This window comes from Pleurodeles waltl, chromosome 3_1 (assembly GCF_031143425.1).
Source record: "Pleurodeles waltl isolate 20211129_DDA chromosome 3_1, aPleWal1.hap1.20221129, whole genome shotgun sequence".
Taxonomy (NCBI): domain Eukaryota; kingdom Metazoa; phylum Chordata; class Amphibia; order Caudata; family Salamandridae; genus Pleurodeles; species Pleurodeles waltl.
This window is the reverse complement of record NC_090440.1, coordinates 563,089,600-563,104,501: the sequence shown is the minus strand read 5'-3', so window position 1 is coordinate 563,104,501 and position 14,902 is coordinate 563,089,600. Positions and strand designations below refer to the sequence as shown.

General features: G+C 45.1%; 1 protein-coding gene across 1 annotated transcript in view; it reads left to right on the top strand.

Annotated features, from left to right (window-relative positions):
* RASGRF1 (Ras protein specific guanine nucleotide releasing factor 1) overlaps positions 1 to 14,902 on the top strand; it is a 944,233-nt gene that overhangs the window by 882,175 nt on the left and 47,156 nt on the right. Inside the window, exon 26 of the mRNA XM_069222980.1 lies at positions 13,519 to 13,587. Within this exon, the coding sequence (XP_069079081.1) occupies positions 13,519 to 13,587 (69 nt within the window). The remainder of the gene's footprint in view (positions 1 to 13,518; positions 13,588 to 14,902) is intronic.

Genomic DNA, 14,902 nt, shown 5'->3' with positions numbered 1-14,902 from the left:
CTCCTCTGGGGGACCTCTCTGTAAGCAAAGAGAAGGCATGGTAAGAGGACGTCCCACTTACGCCTCATGGCCTCAGGGAGGCCACCAATCATGCCTTTCAAGGTCTTGTTGAATCTCTCCACAAGACCATTAGATTGGGGGTGATAGGGTGTGGTGAACTTGTAGGTTACACCACACGCATCCCACAGAGACTTCATGTATGCAGACATGAAGTTAGTGCCTCTGTCAGGCACCATCTCCTTTGGGAATCCCACACGGGTAAATATCCCCATCAGAGTTCTGGTCACCACCGGCGCAGTTACGGTCCTCAGAGGGATTGCCTCTGGGTAACGGGTGGCATTGTCCACCAAAACCAGGATGAACCTGTTGCCTAGGGCAGTTTTGGGGACCAATGGACCAACAATGTCGTTGCCCACCCTTTCAAAGGGGGGTGCCAATGACAGGAAGTGGAATCAGGGGGGTTTTAACCCTTTTTCCTGCTTTTCCACTGGCCTGGCAGGTAGGACAAGATCTACAGAACTTATCTGAGTTTGTCCTCATTCTGGGCCAATAAAAGTGGGTGACAAGCATGTCAAAGGTCTTGCCTTGCCCCAAATGTGCTTCCAGGCGAATGTCGTGAGCCAGACCCAGTAGGAAGTTTCGGTAGCACTGGGGGACCACCAGCGCACGCGCTGCCCCAATGGCCGGAACCTTAGGCTCACTGTAGAGGAGATCATTCTCCCAATATATGTGGTGATCGCCAGAGGCTTCACCTGCCGCCTGGTCTGAGGCTTGCTTCCTCAGACCCACTAGGGTGGGGACATTCTTTCTGCGCCTTGCAGAATTCCTCCCTGGTGGGTCCACCCTCAACTTGCCAGCCAGCATGCTTAGGTAGGTCACCTAGGGTGGCAATGTCTTCCCCAGTTGGTTCAGGAGCCTCCTCCTCAGGAGCCCCGTCAACCACTGCTGGAACTTCTGGGGCCGGTTCCCCGTGCCCCTTGTCCCTCTTGGCAGTTCTCTGGGCCATTGTTCCAGGCTCCAGACGCCCTTGACTTCCCTCTCGGTCAGCCATGGACCGTGTGGTCATGCAGACCCACTCAGGTAACCCTAACATCTCCAGGTGAGATCTGAGCTCTACTTCGTTCCAAGCAGTATGCTCAAGATCATTGCCTAACAGACAATCTACAGGCATGGCAGGACTCACAGCTACTTTCAGAGTACCAGAGACCCCCCCCACTCAAAGGGAACCAGAGCCACCGGTAGGTGACTCTCACGATTGTCAGCGACTATGACCTGGTGGAATGTATTAGGGACTGTCTGCTCTGTTGACACCAGCTGACTCTTGATAGTAGTCATACTGGCTCCTGTGTCACGCAGAGCCTCCACCTTCTGCCCATCAATGGTGACCCACTGCCTGTACTTGGAAGTATTTTGGGGCATGTGGGCTTTGGGCACCATCTCTCCTTCTCCCAGGGATACTAGGGAAATCTCTACCTGTTCCCCAAAGCTATCTGGGTCCATCTCCCCCCCAAGCGCTACACTAGTCAACCCAGGTGTCTGTCCGGTAGTGGACGGTGCCCTCTTGGAGCACTGGGGGTCGCCTTTATAGTGACCATACTGGTAACACTCCATGCATTTGGGGTTGGATTTCCCTGACCTATCATACGTCCCTGGCTTTTTCCCAAATCTGGAAAAGGAATGGTTGCCACCCCCACCCTGGGAACTCTTTTGGGGGCCTTTTGAGAGTTCCTTATCTGTAAGTTTATCTCCCCCCTCTTTCTTCTGTTGGGAACCCTGACCACCCTTGTGGGTGTCCCCCCCAGGTACCTTTTTGGACACTCTATTGCTAACCCAGAGGTCCGCCTCCTCAGCAAGCTTCCTGGGATCAGTCAGCTTACTATCTACCAAGTGCTGGCGCAACTCTGTATAGGTAACATTGAGTATATGCTCTCTCAGAATCAAGTCATATAGCCCTTTATAATTATCTACTTTGTTGCCCCGCACCCATCCATTCAGTGCCTTACTGGAAAAGTCAAAGAAATCTACCCATGTTTGTGTGGTTTGTTTGGTGCTGTCCCTGAACCTCTGACGGTATCCCTCAGGGGTCAGCCCAAACTTGGCAAGTAAAGTGGCTTTCTGAAGTGGGTATGTGTTTTGATCCGGTTGATCCAATGTGAGAAGTGTGTCCCTCCCCAATGGCAGCACATAACCCCACATAGCTACCCCCCATTGCCCTTCGGGAACCTCATGAGCCCTTAGTGCAACTTCATAAGCAGCTAACCATTTATCTATGTCATCTTCCACCACAAAACTGGGCACCACATTTTTGGGTATACGAACCTTCTTTTCTCCAGCAGGTCCTGTCTGTTTGCTGCCACCATTATTGCTGGATTCAGACTGTCTCGCCTTGATCTCCAGCTCCTTGAGACTCAGTTTATGAGCCAACAATAGTTTCTTTTCAGCCAAAGCTCTTTCAGCTTCCACCTGTTTGGCTGCTCTTTCAGCTTCAATCTGTTTGGCTGCTCTTTCAGCCTCAGCTTGCTTGGCTTCTCTCTCTGCCCTTCTTTCCTCCTGTTGAGCCTCAATTTTCAGTTTTGCCATTTGCAATTGGAACTCCCTTTCCTCTCTCCTTTCCTCTGCGGTCAGGCTTTGCACAGAGACACTGCTCCCTGGTCTGGAAGGGGGCACAATTGCAGTGGTAACACCATCCACAGATAGCAACAAATCCTCTGAGGGGCCATTTTCTGGCTCCTCTTCTTCATCATCCTCTTCTAAATGGGCTTCTGCCCAGGCCCTCAGTGCCACTTGAAAGTCCTCCTTTTTGGAGGCCCCTTGGGTGGGTACCCTCATTGCCCTGCAGAACCCTTTTAGTTGTTTGACCGTATATGTATCCAACAGGACTAGGTCAAAGTCTCCTATCTGAGACCCAGTCAGACCTGTTGAGTGAGGATTTAGTTTTTGAAAATTGTCAGGAAAAAAAACAAATTTGCAAAAAGAGATAAAAATCAAGTTGACCTTCAACTGTGGGTAGGTAGTGAAATACTTAGCTACTGTATGTCACTGCACAAATACAAGTCCTATCCTCACTGCTGATCACCAATGTTAGAAATAGGGTTTTTGGTTGGCAGTCAGGTTACCCTCTGTCCAAGCAAAAACCCTCACTCTAGTCAGGGTAAGTCACACACAATCCAAGATTATCCTGTGCCCACCCTCTGGTAGCTTGGCACGAGCAGTCAGGCTTAACTTAGAAGGCAATGTGTAAAGTAGTTGTGAAATAAATCATACAATACCACCATATAGCACCACAAAAATACACCACACAGTGTTTAGAAAAATATATAATATTTATCAGGATAATTGTAGGTCAAAACGAATAAAGTTGCAATGTGAATTTGTAGAGATATCACTGAAAAGTGATATAAAGTGTCTTAAGTCTTTAAAAAGCAAACAAAGTCTCTTTCAAGCACAAAGTACCTGGTTTGGAGTGGAAAATCTCCTCAGAGGGCCACAGAAGAAGAGATATGTGGAAAAATGGTGTGTGCGTCGATTTCTCCCCAGCACACATGGACTTGCGTCGTTATTTTTCTCGCGAGGAAGTCGTGCGTCGTTTTCCGGCGCGCGGACAGTCTCTTTCTGTGGATCGCGGGGATTACCAGATGCCCCGGGTCTGTGCGTGGATTCTCCTGCTTGTTTTCCGGCTGCGCTTCGTACTGCGGGGCTGCGCGTCAAATTTTCGCTCTCACGGCAGGCGTCGCGTCGATTTCTCCTCTGGAGGTCGGGCAGCGTTGTCCTTGCGAGGCCGTGCGTCGAAGTTCCGGTCATCCCGAAGGTGTCGCGTTAATCAGCGTCGGTGTGCGGCGTTTTTCTCGCCGTGGAACAAGCTGTGCGTCGAAAATTTTGGCGCACGAAGCGTCCGAGTGAAAAAGAGAAGTCTTTTTGGTCCTGAGACTTCAGGGAACAGGAGGCAAGCTCTATCCAAGCCCTTGGAGAGCACTTTCACAGCCAGACAAGAGTTCAGCAAGGCAGCAGGGCAACAGCAAGGCAGCTTTCCTTTGTAGAAAGCAGTCAGGTGAGTCCTTTAGGCAGCCAGGCAGTTCTTCTTGGCAGGATGCAGGTTCTGGTTCAGGTTTCTTCTCCAGCAAGTGTCTGATGAGGTAGGGTAGAGGCCCTGTTTTAAACCCAAATGTGCCTTTGAAGTGGAGGAGACTTCACAGAGTGGCTAAGAAGTGCACCAGGTCCCCTTTCAGTCCAATCCTGTCTGCCAGGGTCCCAGTAGGGGGTGTGGCAGTCCTTTGTGTGAGAGCAGGCCCTCCACCCTCCCAGCCCAGGAAGACCCATTCAAAATGCAGATGTATGCAAGTGAGGCTGAGTACCCTGTGTTTGGGGTGTGTCTGAGTGAATGCACAAGGAGCTGTCAACCAAGCCCAGCCAGACGTGGATTGTAAGGCACAGAAAGATTTAAGTGCAAAGAAATGCTCTCTTTCTAAAAGTGGCATTTCTAGAATAGTAATATTAAATCCAACTTCACCAGTCAGCAGGATTTGGTATTACTATTCTGGCCATACTAAATATGACCTTCCTACTCCTTTCAGATCAGCAGCTACCACTTCAATACTGTATGAGGGCAGCCCCAATGTTAGCCTATGAAGGGAGCAGGCCTCACAGTAGTGCCAAACGAATTTAGGAGTTTTACACTACCAGGACATGTAAACTACACAGGTACATGTCCTACCTTTCCCCCACACAGCACCCTGCTCTAGGGGTTACCTAGGGCACACATTAGAGGTGACTTATATGTGGAGAAAGGGGAGGTTTAGGCTTGGCAAGTACTTTTAAATGCCAAGTCGAGGTGTCAGTGAAACTGCACACACAGGCCATGCAATGGCAGGCCTGAGACAAGGAAAAGGGGCTTCCTAAGTGGGTGGCACAACCAGTGCTGCAGGCCCACTAGTAGCATTTAATCTACCGGCCCTAGGCACATATGGTGCACATTACTAGGGACTTATAAGTAAATTAAATAGTCCAATCAGGTATGATCCAAGATAACCATGTTTAAAGGGAGAGAGCATATGCACTTTAGCACTGGTTAGCAGTGGTAAAGTGTGCAGAGTCTAAAAGCCAGCAAAAACAGTGTCCAAAAAGTGGAGGGAGGCAGGCAAAAGGTTATGGGTGACCACCCTAAGGCTGTCAGGTCTAACATGTATACATATATATATTAGAGGTCAGCACCAATACAGTTACAAATTAAACAGCAAAGCATGTAGCTGATATGTATAGATACACATTTGATGGCACTCCCAATGTGGTCATGAGAGGTACATATATGTGAAATCAACATCAGTAGGGTATGTGAAGGATCTATGCATTTCTGGTCATCAGTCACCAATAGCAGGACACATTAAGGATAAACCGAAGAGTGACAGCAACTATTGTGTGGTTTATCAACTGGAAAGGACAGGGGCAACAATACAAGAGGATTGATTTGGAAAGTACAGGAAGTTGATGATGGGGTCGACCTCAGACCGTTGTGGTGGATACAATATGGTCAGCAGTAGTGCATGGTACATCAGTAGGATAAATATGAACTAAATATTCACAGTATTCAGTATTAGAGATAATTTCGAAGATTTGATGTGAAGATGCAAAACTGTGTTTGTGGGAAGGATATTCCATATCCAGAAGCATGCCCTGAGAAGAAGCATTTAGTGGCACATTGTTAAGCAAGCTGCTCTGAGAAGTAAAGCAGAATTGCTTCTTAGGGTCCTATTTTGCTGGATAGTACCAATTTTCCTGTGAGGCGGGGCAAAATTTAGATGTGCAGCTCTATATGTGAGACAGGCTGTCTTTTAAGTAGAATGAAATTCCTATGTAAAATGTGTACATGGATTAAAACTGGAGTGATTCTGTCGAATTATCTAATATGAGTGATGGCCTGGCAGAGGAGTGGATGATTAAGACAGGACGTATCTCTAGGTCTCTCTAGAATAGACAGTTAATTGTGTACCATGTCAGTTCTGAAGGACTCGGTGCTCTGTAGAAGATAGATGGAGAGGGGATTATTTTATAGATCTATTGCATTAATTTCAATCTGGACTTATTATACATTGATATGTGATTTTTGGAACACAGCAGTATACACTGGGGTGGAGCCCATTCATGTTACTTGTCTATTGCTTTTGTAACTGAAAATCCAATACAAGTATATAATTCAAAACGCCATCTTGGTTGGGGTTTCCCAGCCATCCATGGCATCGATCAAGGCCATACTCCATGCTACACCTGCCTCATATCTACGAAGAGAAACTTTGATCATATCTACCCTGGTGTTGAAAGAATGACATCAACTTTCAGCCCAGGCCAGAATCAAATTTAAAATCTGTTGTCTGAAACCCAAGAACTTGCATCTGGGTACCCCTCCATCCCTGGTAAAACCATTGACTATCTCCAGACAACTGAGAGAACTGAGGCGGAAGTACACTTGGGGAATGGTCAAGCTACTGAGCATGGCGGCCGCAGCTTAGTGGAGCTCTGGATGTCGCCCAGTTGCTCCTGGGATTGCTTCCGGGGGTCCTTATTGGCCTCCCGGAATGGGCGGATGGGGATGACCCTCCCAGCCTCACTGTCCTCCTGTTTTGTAGTTGAGAGAGCACATAGGGTCCCTGCCTGCCGCTGGGGGCACCGCCGAGGCTCTTCCTTGCGCACCTAATCAATTTCAAGATGGAGACTTCATATTATTTGAAGCCCAAACGAAGCTTCAAATTAGTTGACAATGTGAAGGTCATGATCTTTTCCGACTATGCACATTCTCTCCAGTGTAAGTGCTCCTCTTTCATGCACGTCAGAAAGAGAGTATGTTGTTCGGGATTCACGTATGCACTACATTTTCCTGCTGAGAAGCGAGCAACAGCCGACCAGCGAACCTATTTCTTCACAGATCAGGAATCAGCCTGGGGCTGGCTGGAGGCTCAGGCGTGCCCGCCACCAACCTCTCAACCAATCTCTTCATCTCAAGGCCCTATCTTCAATAATGTCTCTGTGACAGTTAAGAGACTATGCTCCTGGAGCCAACGCCGTAGGGCCCTCTCCAATGTCCTGCGAGAACAATTGCATTCAAATGAAGTACTAGCATCGCTACAATATCTATCCACCACCCCTTGCCTGTCTGTATCAGGTTCCAGCACTTCCTGTGAAGATGCATCCTTGGGACCACTAGACTTGGACATGCTGAATAACGTTGTGATTATGGCACAAACGATCGACAATTTGCTCTAGCTCCCCTCATTTGCTCACCTTCGGACCCCATACCATTAAGCTGTATTCATGGTTTAGTAAGCTCTTGACCTCCTCACTCCCCCACAGAGCCCATCCTTGTACATTGCTGCCTCAGAGATGCTGAATCTCTGGGCCTCGGAGAGACTTGCTCCCTTTCTCTAGCCAACAACACCTGGCCAAGAGATTACCACCATGATGAGGACTGTTATTCCCTCTGTGGCTTAATTTGGCTATTCAGCAGGCCTTCAGGGCTCTCGGATAGCAGAAATCGCCCTATCTGGCATGTTCCTCTGCTTAGAATTAGCCAAGTGGCTTGTCTTTAGGGGATCCTTTGTTGGACAGGGGCCCTTGATTTTTGTTGGGCGATCCTTTTACTCCATTTGCCTATATGTTTTGGGGCATCAAGGACCTATACATTTAGGGCATTAGGGCATTTAGACCGAACCCACGTGTCAGCTGAGCTCTCACCTTAAGGCTCCTCAACTCAATAACATGTATTGTTCATGAATCAGTATAAATTATTCACCTAGTAATGGCCAGAAAAGCTACTCTTCCTTGATTCGTACATATTGCTACTCTACAGGAAACACACTTACTAGCCCCCTAGGATCTCCAAACTCCTCAATACATGCCGGGCCAGGTCTTTAGGACAAACTTTTCTGCCTGTGCCAGAGGGGTAGTGCTCTGGATCTAGGCTGGGATTCCGTTTGAGGTTGAAGTCACCAAGATAGGTGCAGACAGGCATTACTTATTTCTTTGAGGCCGACTGGATGGCTTTCCCTTGGTTCTTGGACGAATTTGTGTGCCACATGTTCCCCAGACTAGTTTCTGGAGTGCTTTATCGGATTGTTTGCTGGACTGGGCTGGGATCCCTTGGTTGCTGGGAGGAGACTTTAACTGTGTGTTAGATACGTCTCTGGATCGCTCAATTTTTTCCACTCCCACAGTCCCCGGTCATCACAGCATCAAAGGCTCTGTGGACATGGCTTGACGGATGGCAATAAGATGACATTTGGTTAATAAAGTTCCTTTCTCAGAGGCATTACTCCTATTATTTCCCAGGTTACCACAGTTACTCCAGAATAGGTAGATTTAGATGTACCCCTGACATCCACCTACACATCACAACTACTGCTTATCATGCCAGGGCGCTGTCAGACCATAATGCTCTACAGGTCGAAATAACCTGGGCGCGACGCTTAGCAGAGATTCCAAACTGTCGTTTACAACCTTCACTACTTGGCTACGAAGTGTTTTGCAAAGCCCTACACAACCATATTGTTTCTTATTTCTCAGATAATGAAAGTACTGCCTCGTCCCATTTGACAGAATGGAAAGCCTTTAAAGTGCTCACTCGTGAATTCTGTAATAAATCAGTGGTCAGAGTGCAAAGAGTACCAGCAGTCGAACTCACGCACCTAGAACCCTCACTACGCTCCCTCAAAAATCTGCTACTGTCCCCCCCTGCATAAAGCGACCGACGTCGCAGCCATTAAACATTTCCTCTTTGTTCCCATAGAAAAGCTCCGCTGCTTTGATTACAACGCTTCTCGGACCAGAGTCCATAATGAGGTTGATAGGGTGGCCAAACTTTTGGCCCACCTTGCCAATCTGAAGTCACAAAGCTCTATCGCACTTAGACTGTTTCTCCCCTCGGGTGAACAGTAACTTTCCACTCAACCATTGCAAATGCAATCCCCGCAAATTACAAGATGTTCTATACACCCCCAGCGGGCCTTGTCCCTGAACTGATTCGTTGATTTCCTCAACCAGCTCCCCTTACCTCACCTGTCCTCCACAGGTGAGGACCTCGATCTCCCATTGTCACACCTAGAGTTCAAAGTGGTTTTGCACAAATTACCCCAAGGGAAGTTCCCTGGTGTTGATGGCATTTTTCCCGAACTGCTCACATTACCACTTGCAGTTAGAAGGGACAGGTTGAGGAGGGAGTAGGTGGGATTGGAAGGTGATTTTGGAGGGCTGAGTGGGAAGTTCGCTTAAGAGACTATGTTGATACACAATAAAAGAATTTCGCACATATGCTTATCAATGTATACTATGCAGCATACCTGTTTACGATACACTGGCTGTTGACAATTGTAACTATTTGATGTCTGCTATTAAAAAAGATATTTAAAAAAAAGGGAGGAAGTACACTTTTCAGCTGAAAACCCTGAAATGTAAAATATTTGACATCCTAACTGGTACCTCTATCCAGTCAATGGAACCTCAGGCCGCCACATCCATAACTCAACCAGATCTCCTTTCCTTTGCAAAACACTTGAAAACGTAGCTATCCCCACTTCGTCCATTAATGTGTTTCTAATCCAGAGCATCCGTTAGCCTCTTCTACCTTCCTACCAGGAGGCTTCCTCGTAGTAAACTGCAGGGATGCATCGTGTTCAGTGGCCGCATTCGGAATGTCCCGAGTATAATGCTCGCATGGGCTACTTCTGAGGTTGAAAGGCAACAGGTGCTTCTGTGATTTAACTGAAAAACCACTGGTGGGAGATGGTCTGGTCATGGTTGGCCAGTAAAACAACTTCACAAAAAAAGCTGTTACAGCTGGACGAGGCAAAACGTGCATTTCTGCATTCACATTAAAGCTTGTCATTTGAGGACTTCCAGCTTCCACTGCTTTCTTTTCCACGGGCCGAGTTAAAGACCGCTCGCTTCTAAAAAGCTCCAGTCCCCAAAAAAACACATAGACACGCATGAGCGCACACGCAGTAGCTTCTTCCTGCAGTCAGCACTGCTGTACGCGGAGGAGCAGAGCTTGAAAAATTATCTTTCGAATTAAACATTGTGGAGATCGGAAATGGGAAAAAAATCCATGAATCCAGGGTCTATTCACCATATAGTCCATCATCCACTATGCAAAATGAGTGAGAATTCTAAAACGGATATGGGCAAAAAGGAGAAGACAGCAACGTATACAAGACTGTAACAGTACAAACGAGAAGTGAAGTCTCTTCCGGTGAAGTGGAAACTCCCGAACAACCACAGCACAAACTGAACTTATCAGTCATTAGCACATGGGTGGCATGTGAATGTAACCTAAAGATAAGAAATTAATAAACACAATCCATGTCCGCGTGCCGACTACCAACGGACATCATAAAAAATGAAATATTCAGATGCTGCCAAATAACTCTAGTCTAGAGACAGGCTCTCATCTCTTCTATACACTGTTCCAGAGACAGACTCGCAACGTAACGTGCAACTCTAGAGACAGGCTCTCATCTCTTCTATACATAGTTCGAGAGACTTACAATTTGTCAGCACACAACTCTGGGACTGTCTATCGTCTCATCTAAATATAGCTCTAGTGATAGCCTCACATCTCGTCTATATGTTTAATACCAGACTCAGATATTTATGTATAGCTCTACAATCTTACTCATGTAAAAGTTAAAAAGTGATTATATACGTGCTTACAGACATTATTAGATCTTGTCTATACATGTTTCTGGAAACAATCCCTTATTTTATCAATATAAAGCTCCGGAAACGGTTCCATAGGTTGTTACATAAAAATACTATCTTCTAGCTTGTGGAAATACGCCTGTTTGTCTAATCTATATACAACTCCAGAGACAGCACCACATCCTGTCTGTATACTATCTTCTAGCTTGTGGAAATACGCCTGTTTGTCTAATCTATATACAACTCCAGAGACAGCCCCGCATCCTGTCTGCATACATTACAGCTCTAGAGAGAGGGTCACATCTGGTTTACATAAAGGTATAATACAAAATTCGCCATCACATTTATGTACAGCTCTACAATCAATCTCGAATTACACCATTAGAGACATCACAACTTTTATATGCACTTCTCTGGAGACAGTCTCTTATTTCATCAATTTAGAAGTAGAGCACTAGAGACAGAACAATTGTTTGGTTGACTGCTCTAGCTACAATCTCATAGTTTGAAGAGGTGTTCTTGTAGAGAGGGGTGCTTGCCTCAAATATCGTCTAAACACAGCTCTTCCGATAGTTTCACATCGCATTCTAATCAAGCTGATACAAGCATGTAACCAGTATACAATCTCCCGAGACAGTCTTACATCCCAGCAGTGTACAGTATAGCTGTAGATACAGTTTGCTACCTTGTAGACCTTCAGCTCTTACTGCAGCCATGAAATATACAGTTCCATATAAGCTTTTACATCTCCTGTATGTACAGCTGTAGAGACAATCTAATATTCACTCAATGTGCAGCTCTCCATACTTTCATAGGAAGGCTACTTAGCATTCTAGATAGTGTTAAAATCTTGAACATATGTAGCTCTAAAGACACTCTTGCATTTTGTCTTTGTACATCTGTTTTTATGAGTAAGTTTTACACCGTCCAAGGCCAACTTGAAAGCTGTCAGGAAAATAGAAGACTAGGGGAGGGAGAAAAAGAGGGACTTATAAAGAGGAAGCAAGGAAGCAGCGAGGGAAGGAGAGATGAAAGAGAAGAAAGTGAGGGAGGGGGAAGAGAGCATTTGGGAGAAGGAATAGGATTCTTGGTCATACAGGAGATGCTACAAAAAATTAGGAGGAGCCATCTGCAGCCAGCATTGACCATTTATGTGGCACCTTCTCAAACTGGACTATCTCGTCACCAGAGGCCTTGCATCTGCGTCCCTTATAGTTTTAAAAAGTCTATAATTTCACACCAACATGTTTCTCCCAAAGATGCTTCCTCAAAGCGTTGTATCTAAATTGTGGTCCCATAAACGACACATAGCTGTGAGTAAATACATTTGCACACAACACTTCAGTGTGAAATTGTATATGGTTATTTATTTAATGTATTTGTGTCACAAAAGTGATAGCTGCCCCAGAGCATTTTTGTGGGAATACATGAACGGCCTCATTCGCAAAGGTAACAAAACATGTATATTTACTCATGTTTAGAATGACTCCTACATATAGGTAAATAAATAAATAAATAATAAATGCTGTTCACCATTTCTGAGTGGAGATTTACACTGACGGGTAGACTTGCATGTCTTAGATTCTGCTACAAGTGCTTTTGTGAGTGTAAAGTCACTACTAGTAACTTTTCACCTGTTGTCTGAGATCTCTATCCCTGTGATGAAGAGCTCCCCGAGGAAATTATAGGGAAACTGAAATGGTATTATTAAATAAACATTTACAGATATCTTGGTATATAATATAAATGTGAAATAATTTACAATATTTTGTATTAACCTGAAACTAATAAAGTAAAATGTTACAGTAAATTAACTCATCAAATGAAATGTGTACTAAATAAGATCATTTAGATATATTAATTTAACTTATACATATTGATCCTAAACAATAATTTTTAAAAAAATTACATACCTCACTAATACTTTTACTGAATCAACAAAATAAAATCTAAACACGACTGCCCAAAGTTAACCTCATCAACACTTAACTAGAGAGCCGTTCTTGTTCAATCACCTTTCTCGCATCCACTAGGCGTGGCTTCAGAACACATCCATGGCACCTCACGCTACATTGTTGATATTTGCTAGGAATATATGCTGGACATCTCCATTTGACAGGTGGTATTTGCAACATATTAATGTCTACCAAAAACCCATGCTAGGAAAAGTATGTATGCATTGTGCTGTGGTGTGCATCACAATATTATTGCCTTTTCTTCTTACTTCCAAAATTACTTCTCGCTGGGTTGCATTTCTGATCTACAAGATTATCTACAGGCACTATCTATAAACTAGCAAGATCTCAATGAAAATCGCTGTAATCATGCGGTAACAAAAGGCAAAAGTGCGTGCCTCAGTGTTTGAAAAAGGTCATGATCAAAGATATTTCTTTTGGCACCCTTCTTTGTATCAGACGTGCAGTCCAGCTAGACACCATTTTGGACAGCCGAACGTTATTAAAGAGGTCAAGTCAGTATTTAGACCATCATTTGGCAGCATGTTCCTGGAATCAACTGAGACGTTGTGAGAGCCCACAAGACGTATTTATTATGCCTTGCTGGTTTAAAACTATCCAGGATCCGTTGTACACTCTAAAGACTGATTCAGACATGCATGCCATCGTCTGCTCATGAATACACTTCCTTCCTGTATACAGCCACTCACTGACCACAGAAAATCCTCGTTCTTCACTATAGTTGTTCGTATATCATCTTTCAGGAGTTCTTCCAATTCCTCAACCGACTCACAGTGTGCGTGTCAACAGGCAGCAGTGAATTGAACTGATGGTGCATCTTGAAGATTACAGCATTAATTTACGTTATCTTTCTTTTTCTTTTTAGATTTCTCATATTATCAGAGAAATTCGACAGTTCCAGCAAACGGCCTACAAAATTGAACATCAGCCTAAGGTACTAAACCCCATTTCTCCAGTGAATAAAAATACAATAACCTTCACCTACATTGTACACCGAGTAATATAATACACATTACTATATCTGCTGTATCATCCACATGACATTTTCACATCTTGCAATGTATACATGTAGAAAATCTTAGGCAAATGTTTCATTATCCAGGTCACATCGCATTGCTTTTTGCACAGCATCCACAATGTGACCCAGCCACATGTTTGCTATATGTCGTGTATATCAATCTACCACACCACAAATGGACCACTTGCAGGCATCAGTGAAATCTTGCAAATAGCTATGACTATAAAGATGGAGCCCAATACAGGAACAATAGACCTCCATCTTTGTATTCGCATTTGGAACGTTCCAGTATTGTGGCTAAGGTCTTGTGCAGGAACAGAAGCCACAGTATTTTTAACAGTATTATTTTTCAAAATGGATACAAGGGGGAGCAGCAGCACATGTGAGCTTTCACGGACAGCTTCCACATGATTAATGTTTGTTGACTGACAAAGGCAGTCAAAGTTGCATTGCTTTGCAACTACACAAGAGATGACAACTCACTGATACATTTCCTAGTCTTTACCTCACCGTTTTCCTTGCAAATTACAGAGAATCGATTTTTTTAAACGTTTTACTGAGGTTTGACCTTATAACACACAAGTTTGGTACAGAACCAGCAGTAAAACAAAACAGAATCTCCACAATTCACATTACAGTGCCACAGAGTGAGCCACAGAGGTTCGCCCCCACTCAAAGCTAAACAGGAAGTAATAACACTTTAAAGATCGCCCCAAAAAGTTAGTCAGAGGCGGTCTTGAAGGATTGTATTTCCCTCTCCTTGGACCACAGTCAGGATGGAAATGGCTCTAGATGGATCCCTCTATACCCCGGCCCAATCGTTCCAGATTTTATGATGTTTCTGTGGGCATTCCTTGGCCAGGTGTACTGGGCGTTCCAGGCCAATGCAGTCGTCTATACCTGTGTCCCACCCAGCTATGTGGCGGTGTCTTTCCATGCCCTTGCAATGTCATGCTTGGTTATCAGCACGCCCAACAAGAGCAGCGCTCTCTTGCATCTGTCACCCCCTATGTACCCTGTGATGTGTTGAAGGATCAATTTCAGGATCCTAGTGAATTTCCAACCCAGTACTGTCTCCAAGGTAACCAATACCTCCTCCCAAAAGTGTGGTAAGGCTGGGAAGCACCAAAATGTGTGTAGCCATGGGGGTCCTTCGTGGGGTCGACACAATGCAGGCAACCTCCTGAATCAGCTAGCCCCCTTCTGAACAGGTGTACCCCCGTGAGGTATG